The sequence below is a fragment of the Parasteatoda tepidariorum genome, chromosome 6 (genome assembly GCF_982258835.1).
Source record: "Parasteatoda tepidariorum strain Cologne lab strain chromosome 6, Ptep-v5.0, whole genome shotgun sequence".
Taxonomy (NCBI): domain Eukaryota; kingdom Metazoa; phylum Arthropoda; class Arachnida; order Araneae; family Theridiidae; genus Parasteatoda; species Parasteatoda tepidariorum.
Genome location: NC_141760.1, coordinates 79,447,146 through 79,472,888, shown reverse-complemented (window position 1 = coordinate 79,472,888; position 25,743 = coordinate 79,447,146). Strand labels below are relative to the sequence as shown.

The window sequence follows — 25,743 nt, the reverse complement described above, 5'->3', positions numbered from 1 at the left end:
ACTAAAAAACGGAAAATAAAGAATTCTTAGGATAAAAAAACGATTTTAAGAATTCTTTACATTGAAATAAAAACTTCCATATTGTTTCTTTTTTTATTATTCTTATAGTTCTTAATCAGACGTAAAAAACCATTCTGTAGAGAACCATCATCAAATGAAAAAAAAATATTTACAAGCAAATTTTTTATTGTAAAAATCATTGCACTTACCTGATTTATAATTCCCGGAGAATTCCAAAATGATAAGTTCCTTGTTTGAAAACTTTATTCTCAAATAATAGATACATAGTTTATCCCTTCATTACTTTTAGATAACATACTACACAGCAAAATTTTATAATTGATATGAATTTGAATATGTATCTTAAAAACAGAACAGCTGAATTCTAGTTGAAATGATCTATTCTTTCAAAACTAAAAAAAACTTACCAAGAAAACGATTCAAATTAATTAAAAATCAGCACAAATGGCACTATTTCAAGTAACTTGGATAATTTTTTATTGTTGTTTTCCGAATTATATGGATACAAAAATATATACTATTCTATAACGAAGAAGAATATGCTATAACTATTACAATTCTGTATGTTCTGAATTCATATTTATTCACTGGAATGACGAAAGCAATGTTGACTTCACTTTAATTCGTAATGAATTGAAGACAGAAGAAATGCATTTTACCTTAATACACACATCTGTAACAGTATCCGAAATCGGAAGTCATGAGTTGCAAGTTTGTTGATAATAGAAATAAAAAATTATTGAGGAATTTTTCTTCAAATGTTTGGCATGTTCTGTTCCTGAAAGATTTACTAATATTCTGGAGATTTTTTTCAAGTTCTTCGGCCTTTTCCTTAGGGAAATTTTGCTTCTTATTTGCTGCTAAAAAATGGCGTCTGATTCAGTCAATGACTTTGATGGAACTAAATGAAAACGTGATAAATTAATGTCTGATATTTACAGGCTCCCGCTAGACGGCGTACTCGAGCGTTGCGATCGCGAATTTACTTATCACTGGCAAATTATGGGAAAGTTTTAAAGTTCATTTATAATTTTTTCATTCCAAATACCAAATTTGCCGAGTTTCTTGAAATGATACTGACCATCATTTCAGAAATAAATTAAACTACTAGCATTAAAATAACATAAATTTATATAAAAAATACCCGACAATTACAGTTTATATTTTGCATAATGTTTGTAAGCTACGTTTTTCTTCTTTGCTTAATATTATTTTTATTTAATTAAATACAATATGAATGAGAATTTTCCTCTTATTTTTCAAATAAAATAGTAATCAGAGTTAAGTAAATATGTCACAGATAATATTGATAATAACATTTTTACTTAAAAATTTATTTACAGATTTCGAAACTAAATAAAATTTTTGAACAATACAAAATAATTATTTGCTGGCAAACATTCATTCACATATGAATTAATAAATTTCTCTTATAATGTACAGAAATGTTATGTTACACTTGTTATGCTCTAGATCATGATCAGAAAAATGATCCAGAGGTTAATAATACTTTTAATTACTACTTTTTTTGTATCATGAATTAAACTTATCGTTTTCTATAATAGAAAAAGAAATTATCGTGAACAAATTTTTTTTATTTATCTTTCCTTTTAAATTTCTGTTTGGTTTTATATTTAATGTTGAAAATTATTGGATTATACTAGTTGCAAAAATCTTGTAAGACATCTTTAAAATCTAAGTTAATTTTCAAAGTAGTAGATTTATGTTTACAAGATTATCAAAAATTGTTACAATTTAATTCCTTGAAGAAAAAAAAAAGTACATATAATGCAAGCGATTCTAAATGAACATCGTTTTTTGTCTGTTAAAATGAATTGCAACGACTTAGTTAGAACTTGTCATATTATTATTCTGTAATTGCGCCTAATAATATTTTGGATATTAGAAGTTGACTACCAGTTACTAATTTAGTAAATAACACATGCGTTAACATGGAAATGTATTCAGTTGATGAAACGAATGGTGTGAAAAATTTCGATGCATTAAGCTTCGAAAGAAAGATTGTAGAACTTGTGGAAGAATTGCGACTAAGAAGGGTAATTATTTTATCTTTTGATAATATAATTTCGAATGCTGCCTCACATTAAATCTTCGCTGATATTTTATGATCATGCCGAATAGTAAATATAATAGCATGTTTTATTAAAAACAATTTTTTGCATCTATGTATCAATAACACTGTGTTACTCATTCGTGTTATTATATTTTTAATTGTAATGACAGCTCGATATTATAGTTAAACTTCTGATGAAATACTGATAATTATTTTTTAAAAAAATAATACGTAAAAGGAGAAAACAAATAAATGTAATAAAATAATTCCAACTACATTTAGCTACATTTAAAGAAATCTTTCGGTCTATAAAATTCATTTCATTTCAGAATTTAGAAGTTGAAAATGAAAAGAATTTAAAATCCTGTATGGAAGAAAAATATAATTTGGAAATTCAATTGGTAAGATTTGTTTGTTTGCTTAAAAATGTTAGCCATTTTGCATATATTTATTTATTTCACATATTCCCTGTGGAATGCGCGAACTAAAACGATCTTTCCAGAAGCAAGATATCTATTTGCTTTAACTTGTATGTGCTTCAGAAACAGATTTTTTTTATTATTGTTTAATGTTATTCGTGGGTAAAAGTTTGACATGATAAACTAATTCTACCCAAGAATCTTACAATTTATCTGAAGATTTTCTTTAAAATTCAACTATAATTTTTACGAAAAAGTAGGCAGGCTCGCACAGCAAAATAGCTGTTCTTAGAAACCAACAAAATGCAAAAAATTAAGCAAAAATATGGAGCAAAAATTTCGACAAAGACTTTTGAATGAAAGTTTATTAATTTGAGGAAGTACCGAAAGAAGGTTTATTACGAAGAATGACTATATAAAAACGCCAGAAAATTTTTTTATTTGTTAAATAGCATAAAGTATGACAGATAATTATTTCGGAGAAATGAAAAAAAAAAATGAAAATTAAATAAATAACAAATTAAAAAAAATTATGAAATAAATAATATTTTCGAAAGCAGACACTAACAATCCAGTTTCAAATTAGTAACGAATTAACATCGATTTGACAATCTAACAAAATCCTTATGAATAAATTAGTCGATTATTAATTAATAAATAATAGCACAATTGCCCATTTTTTTAAATTAGAAATGCGTTTAACTATATTTAAAGTAGTCAACAAAAGAATTGTGTGAAATAGAACGTAAATGTTGTCGATAACGTTTTTCTATATATAAGTAAAAAAACAAGCTAATTTTGATGGAATTAAATGAAATAAAATTGTGAAAATATTTTATGAAATTTACTCAAGAGTTCTAAAAGAGACATCTAGTGCCAAGAGAACGGTTGTTTATGATGCTAATTTTCATTTAAAATATTAATAATTTACGAAGCAAAATAACTTTTTAAAAAATGTTTACAAGTATACTTGTATAAATAACATATGCATTCCTACTCTAGAGGGAAAATAAATCTTTCTTTATCTCGTTAAATGAAAATATGAAAGTGATCTGAAATTTCGAAAATTGTGAGAGGGATATAGAATTGTGAACCGGATCTTCTTAAAAATATTAAATAAAACGTAATATTTATAAAGAAAATGAGGTAAAATTTCTTAAATTTTGAAATTTTGAGTATCTAATGAAACATAAATATTATTTAAATATAATAATATTAATAAAAGTAGTCAATACACAGAATTAAAAACTATTAAATTTTTTAATTATAAGCTTATAAAAGTAAAACGAATTCGTAAAACTTTTCAGGATGACCAACAACGAAAGCGTGTTGAAGAAAAAGAATCTTTGAAACGTCAAATATCTTTTTTCAAAAGAAAACTTCAGTATAATTTTTACGATACTCACGACGAAAAGGTAATATTAAAATAACTTTAAATGCCAATTGCAATTCTAAAATAGGATCATTATTAATTGCCTTCCAAGTAGTTTTACGGTTACTAGTTTGATATGCTGCTTAAAAAAAAAGGGTATGTTTAAATGATTTTTTTAAAATGCCTCCCGAAAAAAAAGAACATTTTGTGCAAAAATGTATGGTTCTAAGGATTAGGTTCAGAACAACCTCTCTGAAACAGCCATTGAATATAGCATCATTAGGCATTTGCTTCAAAAAATTCTGCTTCATTTATTATGAAATTTTTCTTTCGTGTATATCATTCAAAGATTAGTTATATTTTATTTTCAATTTTCTGGCGTTTATTATAGTGTCAGTAAAGCAAATTAAGATAAAGCCTGAAAAAATAACTTCAATCTTCAATCTATAGGGTTGCAGACACCGTGTACTGTTACTACTAAAAATCTAACAAATAACGAAATTCAAAATAAGAACGATATTCTTCTAAATGTAATAATTTGCAAAATTGTTAGTTTTATTTTTTATTATCCCCAGTTTAATGACGTCGGGAAAGATTTTTTTTAAAGTAACACATTTGGTATACATATTTCTAAACCCCGATTTCAATTGTTAGAATTTATAAATTCTAATAAATATAATTTTTTCTTAGTGACTGTCCATAATATATATTTTTAGAATTCTTGCGAAAAATAAAATAAAATAGCCCGTACAACTAATAACTAAGCGAGGGGGGAAAACGCACGTAGGAAAACCAATTCATCGCTAGGGAGGATGGTGAGATTGAAAACAACATGACCAGTTTCATTCCCTAAAGTTGAAAAGGTGATTATGAGAAACATTTACAAGATTCACCGGTAAATTAAACCTGTTTTGTTTACTTTCTCATCTTACCTTCCAAATTAATGATTCTACTGTGTTCGAAATAATTTTTTTTTTAAAATTTTTGTCTTCTAATGTGCATACTATTTTTAATTTCATTTTTTACTACGATTATAAAGATATGTTTTAAGATCGACGCTACGGAAGAATCAGTATATTGATAGCAAAAAAACGGGAACGTGAATTTTGATCGGAGTGAAGCTGTAAATACAAAACGAGTATATGCGCCATTATTAATGATGCTGTGATTAAGGATTTGGCTTTGTATAAAACAAAATATTTTAATAATATTTTTAAGGATGACCAGGATCGAAAATATATTACTGAGAAAGAATCCTTGGAACGAGAAATATCTGTTCTCAAAAGAAAACTGGAAGACAATATTTGTGTTTCTGATGATGAAAAGGTAATAAATAATGAGTTTTTATGAAAATTTGGAGGCACCACGACCTGCTTGTTTTGCTCACTAACCCCCGTTTTTGCTTCCCATTCATAATTGTTTTTCCCCTTAAACATCAATATTTTTCACAAATACACAGACCATATTTTTAAAAATGTAAAATTATCATTGCTTTAAGCAAGAATTTTGTTAATATGTTAAGCATAATGAAATAGACGATTACTTGGTTTTGAAAAAAAATCTTCTGAACTTGAAAAAAAAAACTATAACCTAAAGAACAAAGATAGTGTGACTTAATCCGAAGAAATAAACGAGAATTCATTTTACTCGTTGATAAAACTTGTAGTAATATAAATAGGAATAATTTTTATCGCTCTTCAATAGTTTTTTAAATTAATTTTACCATAAATTTTAAGATTTATATCTGGCAACACTTTAACTCTCTCTTTTGCTACTTTTAACTAATATATACTCGAGTGCGAGGTCATAAAATAAAGAAATAAAGAACTCGTGAGGGAAAAATAAATCTTCTTCAGCAATTGGATCCTTGCATTTCGAGAAGAAGAAGATCATGGATATCCACAGTTGTGATCTGTGACATCAGCACCAGCTGATTATTTATAATCAAAATGGAGTTTTAAAGATGAGCTACGTTTCTCCCCTTAAGTTAGAATATTAATTAAAGTGAAGTTAATCAAATACAGAGCCGTATCGCATATCGAATTTGTTGAAAGATATAATTCTTCCTCGTCTACGTCATTTACTTAACATAGGTTTATTATTTGTTTATGTATTTTTTTTATCACCGTGATAGATTTTTGCTTTGTGTACATGGCAGCATCGATGAATAATTAGTTTGTTCTTGTCCTACATGACTTCATGCCTGTCTTTGTGTTAAGTAAGTAACATATAGTGTAAGAATTGAAATCTTTGCGAATTTTTTTTGTGTCAGAATGTAGAAAGTGTCACTTAAGACAATTGATACTTGATACTTGAGGGGCTAGGCTTACTCGAAATAGAATGGAAAGAACAGTCACTAACATAAAGAGATGCCACGTTTCAACATCCAATCAAGATCGAGATACCCACAGTATGTTACTTGCAGGCATCCCATTAATAAATAGTCCTTATTTTAAGCAAAAAACCTGAAATAACAGAAAATAACTAAATTTTGCCATAACTTTCAAACAAACTAGAATTCGAAACAAAATTTGAATTGAGTTCTCAAATTAAATTAGCTTTTTCAGCAAGTCAATTTTTAACTCTGTCGTTGCATTTCAGCAGGTTACAGATCAACCAAACATGATACCCCCCCACATGTTTAACAATAATTTTTTTAAACTATTTCACAAATATTAGTATTTTTACTCCGCCTTATTTCCAGTATATTTTTCTACAGCCCATCGTAATTTCAAAATTTTAAATCTTATAGTTTTGTAACGTAAAGACAAAAAAGTGAGAAAAATTCACGAAAAAGTACTTAAAATTGCAATTATTTCTGAACAAGCTTTAATTTTTTGAAAACAGCTCGCTTTTAGTTCATAAACTAAACTGATCTTTTTACCACGTCAAATTTCAACTTTGTTGTTGTATTTCAGTAGTCTGCAGAGCGACCCGTATGTTATTTTTTATGTCAAGTTCGACAGTTAATAATTTTCGAAGTAGTTATTGAATATTTTTTTATTCTATCGTACTTTCTGCACATTTTGATACAATTTTTTGCAATTTCAAGCTTCTAAGTCTCCTAGTTTTAGGGCACCAAAATACAATGTAACGTTAAGTTAAAGACAAAAAACAGCGGCAGTGTAGGCCTTTACAGTTTTTTATCATCTGGAAAAAATATTGTTTTTTTATTATGTTAGTTTAATCAAAGCAGGTATTAACCTTGGCTATAGCAGTTTAATTATTTTATGAATACAACAATTATCGTGCCGAAACACTCAACTTATTTTGCTAAACGCGATTAGAATCGAACAAGATTTTTATACAAATTGGGGTATTTCAAAAAAACTTTTTTCAGTTATAATGGTTGAAAATTCCGTGGCCATCTATTCTTGGCAAAGACATCCGTGCTTAAAACAAAATGGTGGCCCAAAACCCAAAACATGATTACGGAATATATAGTGTTTTGTATGATTTTGGAATATTTAGTGTTTAGTATGATTCTGGAATATTTAGTGTTTTGTATGATTCTGGAATATTTAGTTTATTTTTGAGATCCAATATTTTTCAACACATTTGATGAATATAAATACAAAATCAAGCATTTACTTTTAATTAATTTCAATTTGTATTAATTAATTTTAATTTTTATTAATTAATTTTAATTTTATTAATTAATTTTAATTTTATTAATTAATTTTAATTTTATTAATTAATTTTAATTTTATTAATTAATTTTTATTAATTAATTTTAATTTTTTAAAGTCTTGTTTAACCATGAGATATTGAAAGCATAGTAAACTTTTCCTCATAAAACAGTGAATTTTTCATTAAAAAAATACTTGAAATTTGTTTTCCCCGAATGTATGATTTATTTTTGATAATTAAAATTAAATACTAAAATTGCAGTACTAAAAATTATGCTCTGACATGAATTTTTTAAAAAAAATTCTGTTAATGATTTTTTATTCATGTTTTCATTTTTATTTGCAAAATTTGTGAAGAATAATGAAATTTCTTTCGGTTTCAGGCTAAACAGCAAATTATGAACAAAACTTATTCCCAGGAAGTGAGAGCTTTGAAGGAGGAGCTTCGAAATGCTGGAGTATATTTTATTAATTATTGTTTAACTTTTGCATTTTTGTGAAAAAAAAAGTTTTTGTAAGATGTGACAAAATTATTTAAAATTTTAATGATTTTTACTTAAATAATTTTTATGTTATAAAGAAATAAATTTATCAATTAATTTTGATTTTTTAAAAAGAATACGTGTGTTACATTGGTATGTTGAACTTTAATATAGTGCTCTGTAACTGTAGCGTAATATCTCTCTGAATATGATGTTAAAGAGGACAAAAAAACTATGAGTAAGAATACTTAATTTTTGGTTAACATTAAATCGAGATTTCATACACAATTCAAAGGGTGTAATTTAAATCAAAGCTCTTAAAATGGAATAAAGCTACATCAAAGCTTCGTGTCTTTACTCCATGCGAAGATTATTTTCATTTCTGAAAACTTCAAAGTTGACACGTTTTGAATATTTTGTTTGCCAGCAGAATGAGCTAGCTGCCATGAGCTAGCTACATATTAAGCAAGTTGTCATTATTAATAGAGTTTGTTAATATTAAAAATGATTAAGTAGAAAACGGACATGATTTTTTTATCATACTTTTTTAGATACTCGCACAATTTAGCATAAAACTGATACAATGTTTGACATTATCTCATTTTAAAAATGTTATTCTGTCAAGTTAAATCTATGAGTTATTATTTTGTTAAAAAATAAGTTCCTTAAAATATTTCTAAGAGCTCTATTGTAATTCTCTAGTGAATAAAATTATCTTTCACTTTCATAAACAAATGAGTATTAATCTAGTCTGAAAGTTTCAAACATCACAATCAAACCTAATTAATAAAAAAAAACATTGAATACCTTCATCTTTTAATTAATTTGATAGTGAGAATATAAGCAGATATTAAATACTGTTTCTTTAAAAGAAATCGAAAAATTGTTTTCTGAACATTTGTAAAATGACATAAATATGTTTGTTTCAAAGATGTATGACATATAAATTTAAATGCTTTTTTTAGTCTGAAAGATTAAACCTGACCAAGAAGATTCAAGCTCTAGAAGCTCAGTTAAAACTTCATACCAATTATCAAGACAGTATTGTGAAGCAAATAGTTGAAATTCGAAATCGTTTGAAGGAATTAACTCATGAACGTGAAAAGTTGAGAACTAGTCAGGAGATGGTAATGAGCAACAGTAAGTTACTTTCGAATATTTCACCTTACTTACATTATATATTCAATCTCAGTCTAGAATAATATATAGTTTCAATATCTTTGAGTTTTTGATTGAAAAGATTAAAAATCAGTTAAAAATTATACTGTTGAGAAAATTGAGAAGATCGTTTGAATGGAAACTTTAGTATTCAAAATTTATTATTTACTAGAATTAATGTAATTTATATAGAATAAAAATTATTTTTCTCTGTAAATTTTTTTTGTGGAAAATATTACGTTGTTAAATTTAAGTTAAACCTATACATCTTTTGTTTGACACTCTAACTGAAAAAAAAAAAATTAAAAATAAAAATGTTACGTGTCGGTGATATTATATTAATTTTAAAAATGAGCTTCTATTAGTTCTTAATGTAGTCCAACTGCTTCAAAATACAAGATGCTCAGGGATATTTTTGTTGCAGTTTTATGGTTGCAACTGATGGTTTCTTTCTCGGTATCCATATTTATTTATTTTGGTTTGTGTAAGTTCTTTCTGTCAAACCCAATATTGGTTTATAGACAAAATGACGTTATTACAGCTAAAGCAATCTTTTGGTTAAAAACTGAGGTATGAATAATCATATTACCAGAAGAAAAACAACGAGTTAGTTTTTGAAGATTTTTTTAAAGGATACTGAGAAGTTATATCAAAATTCGAGCCAGCAAGTTCTTATTTTATTTTGATTGTTGAACAGCTGACCGATGTTCAACTTAGAAGCCTTGAAATTTTGAACCAAACCCAGAAGACGAAGGAAGCAGGATCAAGCATTGGGACAAACTGGTCTTGGAGGAGAACTTTTTTGATGGAACTAACCCCCATTTGCGTTACATGGAGAGAAAAACCACGAAAACACACAGTGAGCTCGGTGGCAAGGAGATTTTATCACCATCGTTGATTCGCCAAACCAATTTTCACAAAATCACCTCAATAATCATATTCTGTGTACAGCGCCTTATTTTTTCTTGCACATTACAAAATGCAATTCTTCGAAAAGTAAATTCAAAAAAGTATAAAAAAAATAGTGTTTGCAGTATAGTAGTAATTTATTTACATTGCAGAGATAGAGCTGCACAATGGGCTATTGGCGACATCTGGGAAACATCCCTGAGATTGATTCGATGACATGCCATCACAATTTTGATTCTCTGCTGAGGGAAAGGCTTCTCCGCTTTGGTCGTAAGTGAAGTCATGCACTTGACGATAGAATAGTTTAACGAGATCAATATACCTCATATTTTTGGTTCCTCCGCAGACTGATCAAAGTGGTCACGTACCCGCACACTGGCAGCTGCCAATGATTCTTAACTTCTACGATCTACTAGGAATCGTAAGAAAAAACTTAAATAAATGTTTTGATTTAGAGAATTAAACTGAATAAGATTTTGGCAATACGAAATTATCTCTATTTTTATTGATTTATATTTGATACCCAGATACATTCCCCTAAATGCACGGGGAATTAATAAATGTAGTACAAAATGAAATTAACAGGCTAAAATTACATGCAATTAATGTGTGCAATTAATAGTGTCTTCGAAATTGGTAAATAAAATACTTAGTCAACAAATACTTTAAAATATATTTAGAAGCATACATATATTAATATATTTTAAATATGTTCTAAATATATTTTAGACAAGTAATAGTTAAAAGTATGGGTACATATGATGATGAAGTTTTGAATTATTCTTCATTTCAGTCATTTATTTCATTTTTAGTTAAAGAGACAAAAGTGGAGTTTTGTAAGTTTGATCAGAGTCATAAACATCTGATGGAATGCATAGCGATAACTGAAAATCTCAATAAGGACCTGAAAAAAGAATTAGTATCTTGCAGGTTTGCTTTTATATTGCTATTGAAATACTTAGATAAATAGACATTTCCAGTACTCCGTATTTCATTTGTGTCATTTTAAGAAATAATAATATAGTCAGATCACGAGCAGAAGTGTAATTTAAGCATAGAAGGGAAATACAAAATGCATTGTAAGGTGAAGGCTTGACAAACAAACATATAATTGTTATAAATAGTTTTATTAGCTTTTCAACGTACGTTGCGCTACAAAAAAGAACACCCTGCATAACTTTTGATGTAATGATTGGATTTTCCCTTACAAGACTTAATCGTAATAGTAGAGCTTACCTTAATTGTGCCAATTAATAAATGCAGACGATATTTTAAGTAACGAATTCAGATTTCAAAACGTACTTTCTCTGAATAAATGTACTTTTTTTGTTGACAGTTTCGGATTGATTGCAGACAATTTTGCTTATAAATAATCCTCAAAACTCTAGGTGTAGCCGCAGTCTGGAAAATAGGGTTCAAATAGTTATTAGTTAGGAGAGTGGTTGGAAATTTGGAGATTTTGATCTTAATTTAACACTTTGTGTAGTTCAATACACCAAGCTGAATTTTTAAGTGAATCAAAAAAATCTTTTAGTGCAATTTTAAGGTTTGTTTATCCAAAGATAATTCCATGCAAAAATAGCTTTTAATAATTATTTATTATTTCATTTAATAGCAGTTGAAAAAATTTAAAGTATTTTAAAATGCATAATTTTGAATGGCACGCAAAATACGAAACTTGAGCGCAATCGGTCGAGTAGTTTTTGAGTTATCAAATTTTAAAGAAGACTTACATTTAAAACTGGGTTTCTCAAGAACAATTCGAAGCATTTTATTCAAATTTTGCATTTTGGCATTTTTTAAAATGAATTAAAAAATTTGTATATTTTACAATTCAAATTTTTTTTGATTATTGTTAAATTAAATAATAAAAGGTAATGAATATTTATTAAAAATTATTTTTTGCATGAGATTAGCATTAGCATTTTGTATGAGATTAACATAAATGAATTTGACACGTTTGGTATCAAGATTTGATGGGTTGCTCAGTAAGAATAGGCACCGAAGTACTTAACTACCCATTTCAATGCGAGTAGTTAGGCTGTTTTATATTGATATTATCATGCATATTATTTTCATGTCATTAGATTTATATGAATTTCTTAAATTTGCATAAAACTTTTTACTAGATCAGAATTGACTATGTCGAAGAGTTCTACACCTGTTCCATTACAGGAAAATAACTCTGATTCAGAACGTGTAATAGTAAGTTTAAAAATGAAAATTATTTTTAAAAAAAAGTATAAAATGTACTATTTTTAAGATTAATTGCATTTTATCGTGCAAATGTGTTTTTAAACTTAAAGTATAACATGTATAGTATAGTATAACTAGTATTGTATGTATACTTATAGTAAAACTTACCACATGTATACTCATAGTATTACATGCATAATTATAATATAATTATAGTATAGTAACATGTATAGTATAGTATAACTAGTATAGTTTGTATACTTATAGTAAAACTTACCATATGTATACTCATAGTATTACATGCATAATTATAATATAATTATAGTATAGTATACTTATAGTATAACTATAGTATATAGTATACTTATAGTATAACTATAGTATATAGATTAACTTAGAGTGGTTTTAAACTTATAGTTTTGTGTTTTTAAACTTATAGTGTGGATTTCTTTAGAAGTGACTGTTGATCTCATTATAAATATGTTTAATTTTCTTCTTTATAACTTATACTTTAAAATAGTAGTTATTTTATTAATCGGTTTCCTGACTTATAATGTTTGAGTTGCATAAATATCACTTTAAAAACTTGAACGTATTGATGCCCGAGCTTATACAGCTTTCAACGGCAAATTAAATTTGATCATTGATAGTTCAGATAAGGGTAATCCTCTCTGTCCCTCGCTTTAAGTGATCTTAAGTCAAACTCTTAGAAGTATAAATGTTATGTAACGTAAAATAAACGAGAATAAAAGTGAAGAAAGATGCTAAGTGATGTTTTAATCAATTTAGAAATATCAGCTTCAAAAAATATCACAAAAAGGCAGTTTTTTATTTACGAATTATGTTATTTACTTAAAAACCATTTTTTTAAAAAAAGTAATGGCACTGGAAATTGTTGTATGCTTACAGATGACGATAACACGTTTATAAATCTTGTAACACTGGCTATCTTCTTTCATTAAGCTTTTTAGCAGTGAAGTGCTATGCGTCATAGTAATTTTTCTAGCATTTCTTATTTCTCTGATGGTTTTAAATCTCTATCCTTTTATCTTTCTTTCCTTCTATTCCTTTAAAATGATTTCAATACATTTTACACTTTAATCTCTGAGATAATTTAATTACCATGTTCGTTCTCTTTTACTCGGCTACTTCACTTATCTTTTGTAACTATTTGCTTTTTATTTATCCTTTTCCCTGTATGGAAAGGTGCAATTGCGAGCATCGGATATGTATCAATTTGGATCAAACACCGAAAACTACTATTTGATAAAAATTGTTCCTCATTAATATTTATCTAATTAATATTAATATTTTAATTCATGTTTAGAATTTAAATTTTCCACAATACTTACAATTAGGAAAAGAACAACTAATATGGAAAAAGAAATGTTTGTGATAAAATTTTAAAAAAGTGAAAAATCCCAACCACCTAAGTTCGTATACTCCTTGGGTATACTCAATAATTCAAATATACAGTCTCTTAATGTAATAATAATACACATAATTATTCTTGTAAGTGAGTCAAAAAGGTTAACATTTAAATTCCTAAAACAATTAAATTAGTAAACATAATTGCCGATTATTTATTTATGAATGAGGTATTACACTTTAATGAAATGTTTCTCACCTTTTGCTGTTATGTATATATTTATTGTATCTTTAATTAATGAAAAAAAGAAGAAGAAAAATACGGTTTGAGTTTAAAATAAAAAGAAGTAGCGAAAAGGAATTGCAGCAAAAATATCCGGAAGTAACATATACTAATAGCTATTTTTCGTTTTAATTTTCATCAGCGCGTATTTTTAAGGATTTTTCATATTATAAATTTAAAAGATTTTCTTGTTTTTTTTTATTAAATTTTTCATAATTACTACTATTCTTGTCCATTTTATCAGTCCATCCCATATTTTAATAAATAGTATTGTTAAGTTTCAAATGACTATTGTATCCCTCATTCCCGTGTGGTAAGCCTTGAAAATGGGAGTCTGTTTTTGAGTGCTTGAAATCTGTTGACTTTCGTTACCATCTTCATATTTGAAGCCGATTAAACCTTCAATCAGGAATTTTAGCTTTATTCGTTTTCTTTTGTTTCCTCCTTTAACATGATCATAAAGAAGAAGAATATTTATGCGAACTATTTCATAGTAGCGGAGTATTACATGTAGTACAATAACCAATTTAGGATCAGAATTGTAGAGAATATATAATTTTGGCTCATTATCTTTGGATTTAAATTAAAAAACGTATTATATAAAACAAATTGAAAACTTTGTTATGTTTTTTAATCTTTTCCATTTCAGTGCCAAAAGAGGATTATCGAACTTGAAAAACTATTTCTTCAGTCAAGGAAAGAAAACGAGGTAATATATATATATATATATATATATATATATATATATATATATATATATATATATATATATATATATATATATATATATATATATATATATATATATATATATATATATATATATATATATATATATATATATATATATATATATATATATATATAATAAATAAGTAAATACAAGAAAACACGAAGAAAGTTAAGAAAAACAATAAGTTTCATTTATTGCGCTTAAGCTGCAAGTAAACAGAACTCATTAGATAAGTTCAAAATGAAGAATAAAGCAAAGAAAAATTATAGACATATGAAAAAAAGGGGGGGGGATAATAAGTAAAAAATAACAAGCAACAGTTTATATAATATATTAAAAAAAAAGAAAAAAGGATGAAATTTTATTTAAAAAACCGGAAAAATAAAACCGGGAAGAAAAAAGATATAATCTTTTCTTCAGCCCACAGTCTTTTCTTCAGCCATACAATATCAGAAAGCACTCTGTTTTGCGGATATAATAGTGTGGGCTGAAGAAAAGATTATATCTTTTTTTTTTTCCCGGTTTTATTTTTCCGGTTTTTTAAATAAAATTTCATCCTTTTTTTTTTTTTTTTAATGTATTATATAAACTGTTGTGTTTGTTATTTTTTACTTATTATTCCCCCCCTTCTTTTTTCTTCATATGTCTATAATTTTTCTTTGTTTTATTCTTCATTTTGAACTATATATATATATATATATATATATATATATATATATATATATATATATATATATATATATATATATATATATATATATATATATATATATATATATATATATATATATATATATATATATATATATATATATATATATATATATATATATATATATATATATATATGTCTGGCCAAAAAATTGATTTGCAGAATCGAATTTTCAGCAGAAATTTAGAAAAGTAAAAGAAAGAAAGATTAAAACAATAATAATAATAACTTCAAAATATCTAACAATAAAACTCGTAAAGGGACAAACTTCAATTGCTCAACTGTTTAAAATTTGGGTCATTTTGTCTCCCAGACTTCAATTATTCCCCATAATTTGAGGGGTCAAAAATAAATTTTGAATTTATGCATCAAAAAGAAATTAATAAAAGGAAGTTTGTTTTTGAGTATGATCTTGAAATTTAATTAGCAGTTTGAATAAAATAAATTAGCATATCATAAGTGACAGTAACATATAATTAAATAAATTAACATATCATGACATATCTTCAAACTAGGAATACCACATCTAAGTATGTATAAATCTGATCTATCTTATTAATTTTATCTTGAGTGAAGCTTTCTTACATACATTTCAAATTATTATGTTATATGTGAGCAATTTTGTCAGTAAAACGTATGTTTAGGTAAATACGATAATACCTGTAAATGTCTGTTTATTTTAAGAACATATTTATGTAAGTTTGGAGAGAAATATGCAAGTATATTTAAAAAATTACAATAAATATATAAAAAAAAAACGTTTGTTTTAATAGTTTTAACTTTTTAATTAGACCTTAGATTCAGACCTTTTTTTGGATTTAGTGTAATTCGCTCTGTTATCTGTTACATATTTTAGAAATTCAAATGCATTTTTTAATTTTTCTTTTTAGAAAACTTTGAATAATTTAGTAGAATCGAATAATAGATTATGTAGCTTTATAAACAAGTGTGCTGAACTACGTGAAATAGAGAAAACTTTATCGTTAAAGACTGAAAATTATGAAAAAGAGTTTGAAATACTTCAAAACAAATTGGATGAGCAGGTTATAGAATTGGAGAGACTTCGCTTGGAAAGCACTCGTGCGCAGGTAAACTTTGTGTTAAAAATATCTGGTAACTTCATTTTTATTCAAAGACAAAAGAAACAGATTATGAAACGTTTCATCGCATTATGTTATCATAAAAGTCCATTTTCATTAAAAAAAATAACTCTTGGATATTACTTTTTTACTTGTAACTCGAAAAAAAGGTTTAAAAATTCAGAATTTATCAATATATATTTTAAAATAATAAATGTTAGTTGAATGTTAAATGTGAAAGTTTATTTTATTTTTTTTTTACGATTTTTTTAAATCGGTAGGAAACTGAGAAAAAAAAATTGTACTATATAAGTGAAAACAATTGTAAATACTATAAAAACTAAGTTATTTTTGTTGGAGAATATAAACAAATGAAACAAGCAACACCGTGATAAGGGAGGTTTATCGTATAATTTATGCCTTACATGAACTATAATTTATACAAATACGAAGGTTAGTTGGAAAGAAAATGTAAAAGTTTTTAATAAAATAATTAACACCTCGGATATTTTTCTTTTTGCTGCCTTTGTTGCTTGTCTTTCAATTTTTTTACGTAGCTTATATAGTTGTTTAAACCCTGGCCGTTACCTTCTGTAAGCTTTTATATCCTTAAGTGATAGAAGCCTGCTACCAGAGAGAAAAATCCTGCTGAAAACATTGTCGAACTGTTTGAGCACAAACTTGTTGTCTTACATGCAGGGCCCGACGTTGCCTAATTGGGACCAGGGGCAAAAACTTCTTTGGAGGCCCCCTCTGCTTCTCTACTTCAGAAATGAAGAAATAAATTTTATGGAGATATATAAATTTTTCACCTCATTATAGATCACAAAAAAATTGACTAGAACCTTAAATAACCATAAAGTTCTTCCCGCTACAATGGTCAGACGAAATATCTATCCGTCCATTTTATTGATTTTCTGACAATTCCATGTCCATCATGCCGAATGCAGTTTTCTGATTGTTAGCTTTGTCATCTAGCTGCGAAAAATTCGATCCTTGCTGACATTAGGTCGGAATTCAGCTAAGTTTTCGCAATTACGATGACTCAATTAAGCCAATCAGAAGTCTGTGTTTTTGTAAACATAACGATCAATCCCATCGATATAACAAACATATCGATTTGTAAAAATACAGGCTTTTGATAGGCCAAATTTGCCCATCGTAATTGCGAAAATTTAGCTGAATTCCACCCTAGAAAGCCATGGATTTACGAAATATAGATTGTGTACTTGCGATAGATTAATGAAGAAGCTAACAAAAAACTGACGGACTTTACACTGCACTGGGGGACCTCTCTGATGTGGGGATCAGGGGCAACTGCCCCGTATGCCACTGCCTTGGTCATGCTCTGCTTACAAGAGACCCCATTTTCCTACACATCGTTCAAAATGTGATTGCGTAGCCCCTAGTGGACATGCGGATAAGATACCTGACGATTTAATTGTTTTTAGTATGAAAACTCTGGAAGATATCACTACGTTTCGTATGACTGTTTTGAATCCAACGATCCCATTCTCGGAAGACGGTTAAGAGGAGCAATAATGCATTACGATAAACCGCAAACCCTTTGATTTAGGTTAGCTGTAATCTTTATTAAATCTAAGTCTGTGGTGGTAGGCATTACTTTTGCATTTCTTCTCTGTTTACTCGAGGCATTACAACATCTTTAGCCGAAAATAACGTCAAACTGAGTACGAAAACTTAGCTGTCAAATGTCTTTTTTATTAGCATTGTAGTTGCCATCATATTTACTCGAATGTGTTGAAAATCTAATCAATTGAATATTTACCATGTCTTATTTAGCCAGATTTCATGAGTGTAGAGCTCCATTTGTCATCTGGTTTCGCAATTTTAAATAACCAGTTGAGAATTTTAAAAACAGAATATTTCTCGATGTATCGGCGTTTATTACAGGCATCGTATCGGAGTAATTTTACTATCGGTGGCAATAATGAAAAGCAATTGGAAGTACAGACTCAAAATTCACGCCCTTATTCCGGTAAAGAAACAACTCCAATATGACTGTAGTAGGCAACCTGCTTACAATCTATTGAAGGTATTTTTCTTTAAATTTTAGGTAATCAAGGAAGTCGAAGAAGCGCAAACGCAAACAGAACTTGAAATTGACGAAAAGGCATTTCCTCAGACTGACACCTCCACTTCAAAGCAGTTTGAGAATAAATACATCTCTGAAAACGAAAAACTTGATGTGTTTCCTCTTCTTAAAAATAAAATTGACATTGATGTACTTAATATACAACCTAATGAAGCAAATGAAGTATCTAAACGTAAACGGCATGTGGCATTTGTTGAAAATACAGATAATTGTGATCAACCATTTAAGAAACCATGCTCTGAAAGAAATTTCGTAAATCAGATGTATGTTGAACATGATAATGACTTATCACTGCCATCATCTATGGATAGTTCACAAAATAGTGTAATTTGTTGCGATGATAACATTGGAATCTCGAAAAATTCGAAATATGAGAATAGTTTTACGGGAGATATTGTAGTGAACGAAACTGATGCTAAGGAATTAATGAATGTGGAGAAAAATTTAAAAAATCTGCAAGTTTTTGATTATGAGAATGTTATGAACGCTGCAAGTAAGGAAGAGGGGATTCAGAAACAGGAAAATTTAAACTTAGAAACTCCGCCTAAAAAACAGTAAATTTGCTGAAATTTTGTTCTAATTAGATTAATTTTATATTCTAGTGCTAATGTTTTTTTAAAGAAATATGCAGTATTCATTTAAACACTGCATCTTAATAATCCCGATTGATAATAAGCTATGAAATATTGTTTTGTTCGCTAAGCTACTATTACACTTGTATTTGATATGTAATCTTTTTCTAGCAATAAAGATTGCGAAGACAGCGTATTTGACTTAGTATTTAAAATACAATATAATAATAAAGTAGCAACATTAGACGTTAGAATTAATACTAGAGAGCTAGTAAAATTAATTTAAACGTTACAGAAAAATATTCGAGAAAAAGGAATTCAAATTAAGGATAAAAAAATCTCTCAAATTTTAATTTAAACGTTGATGAAACAAAACATATATGAAACAAACTAAAATAAATTTAAATCAAGCATTTTGAATGAAAATTTTGGCTTTAAATTTAATAGTATTTAACTTAATGAGCATAAATGATACTTATAATCGTAATTTATTGCATGACAATGGTTTTCACCTATTTAATTTTTATCAACCTACGAAACATTTACCTACGCAATTACGTTGAATTTCATTAGTAATTTTCAAGTTACGAGGCTTCAAATCTCACCTGATCGTATGGAATGATCAAATAAAAAAATGCCAAGTTTAATTTTTCTGAATAAATTAATCACCTACACCTATTTTTTCATTCTTGAATTCAGTTTGCAGAATTGTTTAACTTTATCAGTGACTTTAGCAGAAGAGTCTTATTTTTCCTTCCTTATACTTTTACTAAAGTCATTTAATTATTCGACCGTTTTACATCTACCGACCTTGACTACTGGAAATCCTTTCACGTTTGGAAAAATTCGAATTATTGATCACTCTGGTAGATATTCTTCTTAATGTTTGGATATCTAGTTTAATTTAGTTTTAACATAATGTATACAGCCCCCTCAAACCCATTTCTTATTTTCCTTTCTTTGTTATTTTAAGACTGCTCCTTTTACCTTATTAATTAATCTATTTTTTATCTTTATTGCAAAGTGTTTCGCTAATAATTATTTTGTCATTTTGCTTCTCGACATTTAGAAAAGTTCTTGTTTGTCGATCCGAAATTATAGTATGTCCGTTTTCATGACTTTTTCTGCGCATTCACATTGTTTTATTATGTGCAATTTACAAATATAATAGTGAATGTTCTCAATAATTCATAAGACATTATTTATAAATTAAGTAAATTAAGTATAGAAATCTTATATAACGTATAACCCATGTAACATTCTTCCCACTTATGTCGAAGAGTAATTTCAAAAATTAATTGCCGGGATTGTGTTATTGGCATCTTCTTATTTTTAATAAAGGAAAAAAATCATCTAAAAATTCTTTCTTCTCAATTTTCTTTTTAATAAATTGATTTGATTTTTCCTTTTAAATCTTTCGTAGGAGTTTTTGACTTTATAAAGATTTCTTTTTTCCCTTGGTGCGTTTTTAGAGTTTTCTAAAACTTCTTTTTTTGTGATACTGATCATATCATCTAAGATTACTTGTTTCGTTCTCGTTCAACCACATATCCTTACAATAAAAATTTGCCACGTAAAAAATAGAAGGAAGTAAAAATTTATTACAATAATCAATAAGTTAAGTAGGGATCAAGGGATTTAACAGCTTTCTGTACATCTTCACTATCTTCTTCCATATCATCATCTTTAGAATTCCTATCGTCATAATCGGTTCCAAATACTGTCTCATCTTTTACGCCACTTGTGGTCCACACTCGTAAACTACCATCATATGAACCAGTAAATACTTTCTCGGGGACGACCTGCAGAGTAATTAAATAAATAAATATATACTAAAATTTTCAGCAGTTAAGTATAGACACGCATAATGATGTTGCACTTTACTCGGCAGATATAAATTATCTAATACAGAGATTTTATAATAATCGCTTTAGAGCAGGGTTTCTTAACTAGTGGTTCATGAACCCCTAAGGGGTTCATGAGTTATATTTTGGGGGTTCGCTGACTACTCCTAATTTTTAAAACGTTTGGAAGCCTACCCATTGCTTGTAAAGCGAACTATGGCAGCTATAATTCCTTTTTGCTACAGTGTATCTTTGCGAAGCGGGATTTTCCACACTTGTGACAATGAAAATATAACATCGAAATCGATTGAATGTTGAACATGATATACATGCTGCTTTGTCGAAAACCATCCCCCAATTCAATTTAATTATTAAGGAAAAGCAGCAGCAACCTTCACATTAAAAATTTCAATTTTAAAAATTTTGTATATAATTAAAATAATAAAATGACATGTTTTCTAACAATTAATGTTTTTTGCAATTATTTTTTTTCACGGGGGGGGGGTGGTCCTTGACTTCTTAAAAAATTTTAAAAGGGGTCCATTATATCAAAAAGGTTAAGAAACACTGCTTTAGAGGCAGGCAGGGTTACAAATATGTCACAATTTTGTAGATGTTTGAAGTAAAACAAAAATGAAAAATTAACCTTCATTTTATCATTTACAGTGGGAATCGTACTGTTCATTTAAGTAATAGTGCATTTGTATTTAAGTAATGAAAAGTAGTAGTCAGGTACTTTTGGGTTAAAAAAGTAATAAGTAATTATTTACACATTATTTAAATTTAAATGGTAGATTTTTTACTTTACTCTTATAGAAAACTTTTACTACTTACTTACTTTTACTTTTTTCTTATAGAAAATGTCACAATTTTAAAAATGTTAAATTTGTTACTTTTAAACCTATATGCCAACTATAGAAAAAAAGGATCTATAAATATTAATGGTGCTGGAAGATTGATTCTTCTTTGTAATATGATCCTTAATTCGATCAAAGAAAAAAAGAATACTCATATATTACTGATATTAGTGGTTTTATACCGTTGAAAAAAGTGAGAAAAAATTAAAATTAATGTGAGGTAAATCAGAGATTCCAAACAAATATTTTCTTTTCTTGAAATTTATCAGCTTAAATAGAGTTTTGTTTTAGATAAATGTCAATGTACTTCTGTTTTTGTTCCAAAAATAGTTTTTTTATTTAGTGTTTTGTTTCTGAGAAAAAAATACATGTCATCATAAAAATAGTTAACCTCAAAAAATTAAATATATTACATTATATTACATGATATACTTTTATATAAATCATATACACTGCATTATAAAATGTATGTATAATTTTCTAAATAGTTTTAATTGCATTGAAAAAAAAAGAATTTTCAAATATTATGAGAGATATAAAAACTACTCTATGAAAAATTAAGAGGTATGGAATTAATTTATTTTTGATGCACAAAATCTCATATTTTTTTACTAATTACCTTATTTTTGAAATGATAAATGAATTTTTTGTGAATTAACTTACAAAAACATCGAAATTTAAATGAGTTAATCTAATTATAATATAAAAAATTACTAAATTATAATAATTAAAATTGCATTTTATTCTTTGTAAATTGTTAAATGGCTGTTAATTAAACCATTTCTAAATAAGCTATTGCTATATTCTCAATTGATTCAGCATTTAGTTCATTAATTTTGATTTCTCAGATATAAACTTATGACAAAATATAAATGCACATCATAAGCTATAAACATATTGGTTTATTAGGAAAAGATGTTGCCTTCTGACAGGTTGCCAAGGAAATGGTATTAAGGTATAAAATATTAACATTACTGTCAAGTAAGGCTACAGAAACTGTGGCCAACTCATGGACCATCAATGTCTTTGAATCCATCAGTGTGGGTAGTATTAACCACAACGAAGCTCGGGAAATAATGATTCTAATAATGAGTCTGTAGCACGATGTTTCTATTGAATTGTAAGAATGTAGGTTTTAAATATGAACTGTTGTTTTAATGTATTCTTTCTCGATTTTCGTTATTGTGAACGAATGATTGAATGCGTACTGAATGATTTTCGACATTCTTGATTTTCGTTACTGACTAGTACTATATGGCAGTAATAAAGCAGCTGCGTTATGTTAAATTATAAAAAATCATTTCTGTGAAAAGAATTTTTACAATACTGATTTCGCTTTTTCATAGTTGTTTTAACATATTCCGAAATCAGATACAAAAACGTGCTTTTACTGAGTAAACATACCTTTTTTTGAAGGATTCAGATTCTTGACCCTCAAAATTAGGGACAATCTGGAAAATATGATTCCATAATAGTTTAGAGAGTGGACGAATGTTTGGACCCCATAATGTAAATTTCACATTTAGTGGATTTCGCCGTATCATAAGAACATTTTACGTGAATCTAAAACTTTTTGTACGTAATTTCAAAGTTAATTTATTCAAAGATAATGTCATGTAAAAATATTATCGAATTATATATAATTTTTTTTAATATTTTATATAATAATGTTCATAAAATGTTTAAATTGTGAGGCATATAAATTTTTGAACAATGATTCCTACTATGCAATTTCCTATACTTCGCAATTTTAAATAGCGAAGTACAAATTAAAAAATTAGTGAATAGTTTCTATGTTTTTAAATTCCATTTATTCATACTTTTGAAATTCTAATTTTTTAAACTGTCTGTAACATTTTTTTGCACATTGTACATAGACCAAAACTGGTACGCATTTTCATAGTACTCGGTGAGTAAGCTTATATGTTCTAAGCTATTGAAAGCAATAATAAACACAATAGTAAAAAAATAAATAAATTGATATTTCTTTGTTATATTAAAATGTAATCTCAGAAATAAAAAAAAAGAAATTTAAAACATAAAAACTTTAGAAAAATAATTTAGATCAGGAAAGCTTATTTCAATTGCAAATAATAGTTTACTGTTGTTTGCCTCCTACAACGCATCAGAAATTTAAATTTAATACATAATGTAAATCAAATGCCTTTATATTTGCTTGTTAATAAAGAAATAGATAAATGAAAAATTAACAGACATCGTGACATTACGTATAGTCACAAACTATTTGTAAATTTTCCACTTTTAGTAACAGTTAATTATTTTACTTATTTACTTAGTTGCTTCACCAATTAATATTTTATTATCAATACTACGAGTATTTACCCTGAATTCATCCAGATCTACAAATTCTATTCAATGAATAGCATACGTTGATAAAGTAACGAATAAATAATTATTTATTTGTATAATATGGGTCAGTTAACAGAAATTTTCATGATTAATTAAAATTAAGTAAAATGAAATAATAAAAATAAACAATTTCAAATGAATCAAAAACTTAAATATAAAATTCAATTTAAGAAAAACCTCAACGCAGACGATGGCATTTTCATGTCCTTTGAATGCCCGCTTCAAAGTTCCTGATTTGGCTTCGAACATTCTAGCTATTGCATCTCCGCATCCTGTGTATACTGCAAAAATAAGTAGATGCTGCATAAAATGAGTTAAAATAGATACGCAAAATTTTTCAATACATTTAAAAACTAAACTTATAATGCAATGCCATGAAAATTTTGAATTTAATAAGGTAAATATAGGATATAGGAATCGCCTGGAATCGTGCAAACACAAGTTGGAACATGAAGGAAACTAACAGGCATAAATTGCGTATGTACAGTATGAAAAGTAAAAAAAAAGGAACTCCTTAATAACTTTTAATCTAATAATCGGATTAACACACACTACCACCATACTATCTGAATGGTTAGCGAGCCTAATCTTAAGTATGCTAAGTAATTGGTGCAATAAATGATGCTTTGTAGTTTTTTAGATGTAGTTTTAAATAACTAAATCCGAAACTTGGTGAGAAAAATTTTTAATTTTGAATGCAGCTTCTTTGAGAAGGTGAAATCAAAGGTGACATGCGAAACTGGCAGTTACGGGTAAAGAATTTTGAACACTTTCCAGATCCAAATTTGGAAAGTTTTCAATTTCTGGCGTATCTCTGAACCCCGCAGGATTTCTTGCGTTATAGTTATATAACTGCAGTTTTCTTTTACCGAAAAAAAAAGAAAAGGAAGAAAAGAAAATAAAAAGATTCCGTTTTGCTTTTATCGATGCATAATTACGTTGCTATTGCCGAATAAACAAGGGTTAAGAAGAAAAAAAAACTATTGCATTTTGTGACGATTCTCTCTCCAAGTTGTATACAAAAGGAAATCCAATCCTTACATAAGGAATGGTTTTATTTTTTTAATTCTGAATATCGTAGCCATAAATGTAAGGATTATTTTGCTATCAGTATGTGAATGCTTCATTTCTGTTAAGAAAAAAAAAACAAAAATTATAATTTCTTTTCAGATTCCCCATTTCTGATAGCAAGAAACCAGTAGTCATTGCATTATTTAACTATTTCATCATATGAGTTAAATATAGATGACTAATAGTGAAATTCTAAATATTGGTGAAAAAAAAATCATAATTTTTCTTCAATAATCTCTATTTCTGAATCCAGAAATTCATCAACTATTCCATCTTATGAGTGACATAAAGACGACAATGGTGAATTTTTTAAAAATCCTGAATATCAGAAAAAAAATTCTAATTCCTCTTTAGAATCCCTAATTCTGATAGCAAGAAGATAGAAATCATAGTATTCTCTAACTAATACATCATGAAAGTTACATGTAGACGGCAAATGGTGAGATTTTATTTAATTCTGAATATCGATAAAAAAAAT

The 25,743-nt window shown here is 27.3% G+C and overlaps 2 protein-coding genes across 3 annotated transcripts in view; one reads left to right on the top strand and one right to left on the bottom strand.

Moving 5' to 3' along the window:
- The first annotated feature begins 1,834 nt into the window (after window positions 1-1,834).
- Window positions 1,835-19,313, top strand: LOC107439943 (uncharacterized). The gene is made up of 10 exons (XM_043042845.3): window positions 1,835-2,078; window positions 2,425-2,496; window positions 5,105-5,212; window positions 7,899-7,973; window positions 8,963-9,137; window positions 10,877-10,994; window positions 12,194-12,269; window positions 14,561-14,620; window positions 16,247-16,444; window positions 18,513-19,313. Exons 1-10 carry the CDS (start codon window positions 1,974-1,976, stop codon window positions 19,107-19,109), a joined length of 1,584 nt encoding a protein of 527 aa, XP_042898779.3. The 5' UTR covers window positions 1,835-1,973; the 3' UTR covers window positions 19,110-19,313.
- Window positions 19,314-20,703: 1,390 nt separating this feature from the next.
- The window catches only part of LOC107439942 (uncharacterized), an 83,155-nt gene continuing 78,115 nt past the window's right edge, over window positions 20,704-25,743 (bottom strand). For both annotated transcript variants that reach the window (XM_071178472.2, XM_016052699.4), the window contains exons 7-8: window positions 24,372-24,475; window positions 20,704-20,925 (exon numbers count right to left, since the gene is read on the bottom strand). In XM_071178472.2, the coding sequence (XP_071034573.2) occupies window positions 20,734-20,925; window positions 24,372-24,475 (296 nt within the window). In that variant the 3' untranslated portion in view covers window positions 20,704-20,733. The remainder of the gene's footprint in view (window positions 20,926-24,371; window positions 24,476-25,743) is intronic.

Excerpts from the sequence above, each read along its gene's own strand:
- LOC107439943 (XM_043042845.3), top strand. The coding sequence starts at position 1,974 with ATGGAAATGTATTCAGTTGATGAAACGAATGGTGTGAAAAATTTCGAT. Across the intron at positions 10,995-12,193 it reads AAAGAATTAGTATCTTGCAG|ATCAGAATTGACTATGTCGA; the intron begins GTTTGCTTTTAT and ends ACTTTTTACTAG. Across the intron at positions 14,621-16,246 it reads AGTCAAGGAAAGAAAACGAG|AAAACTTTGAATAATTTAGT; the intron begins GTAATATATATA and ends TTTTCTTTTTAG.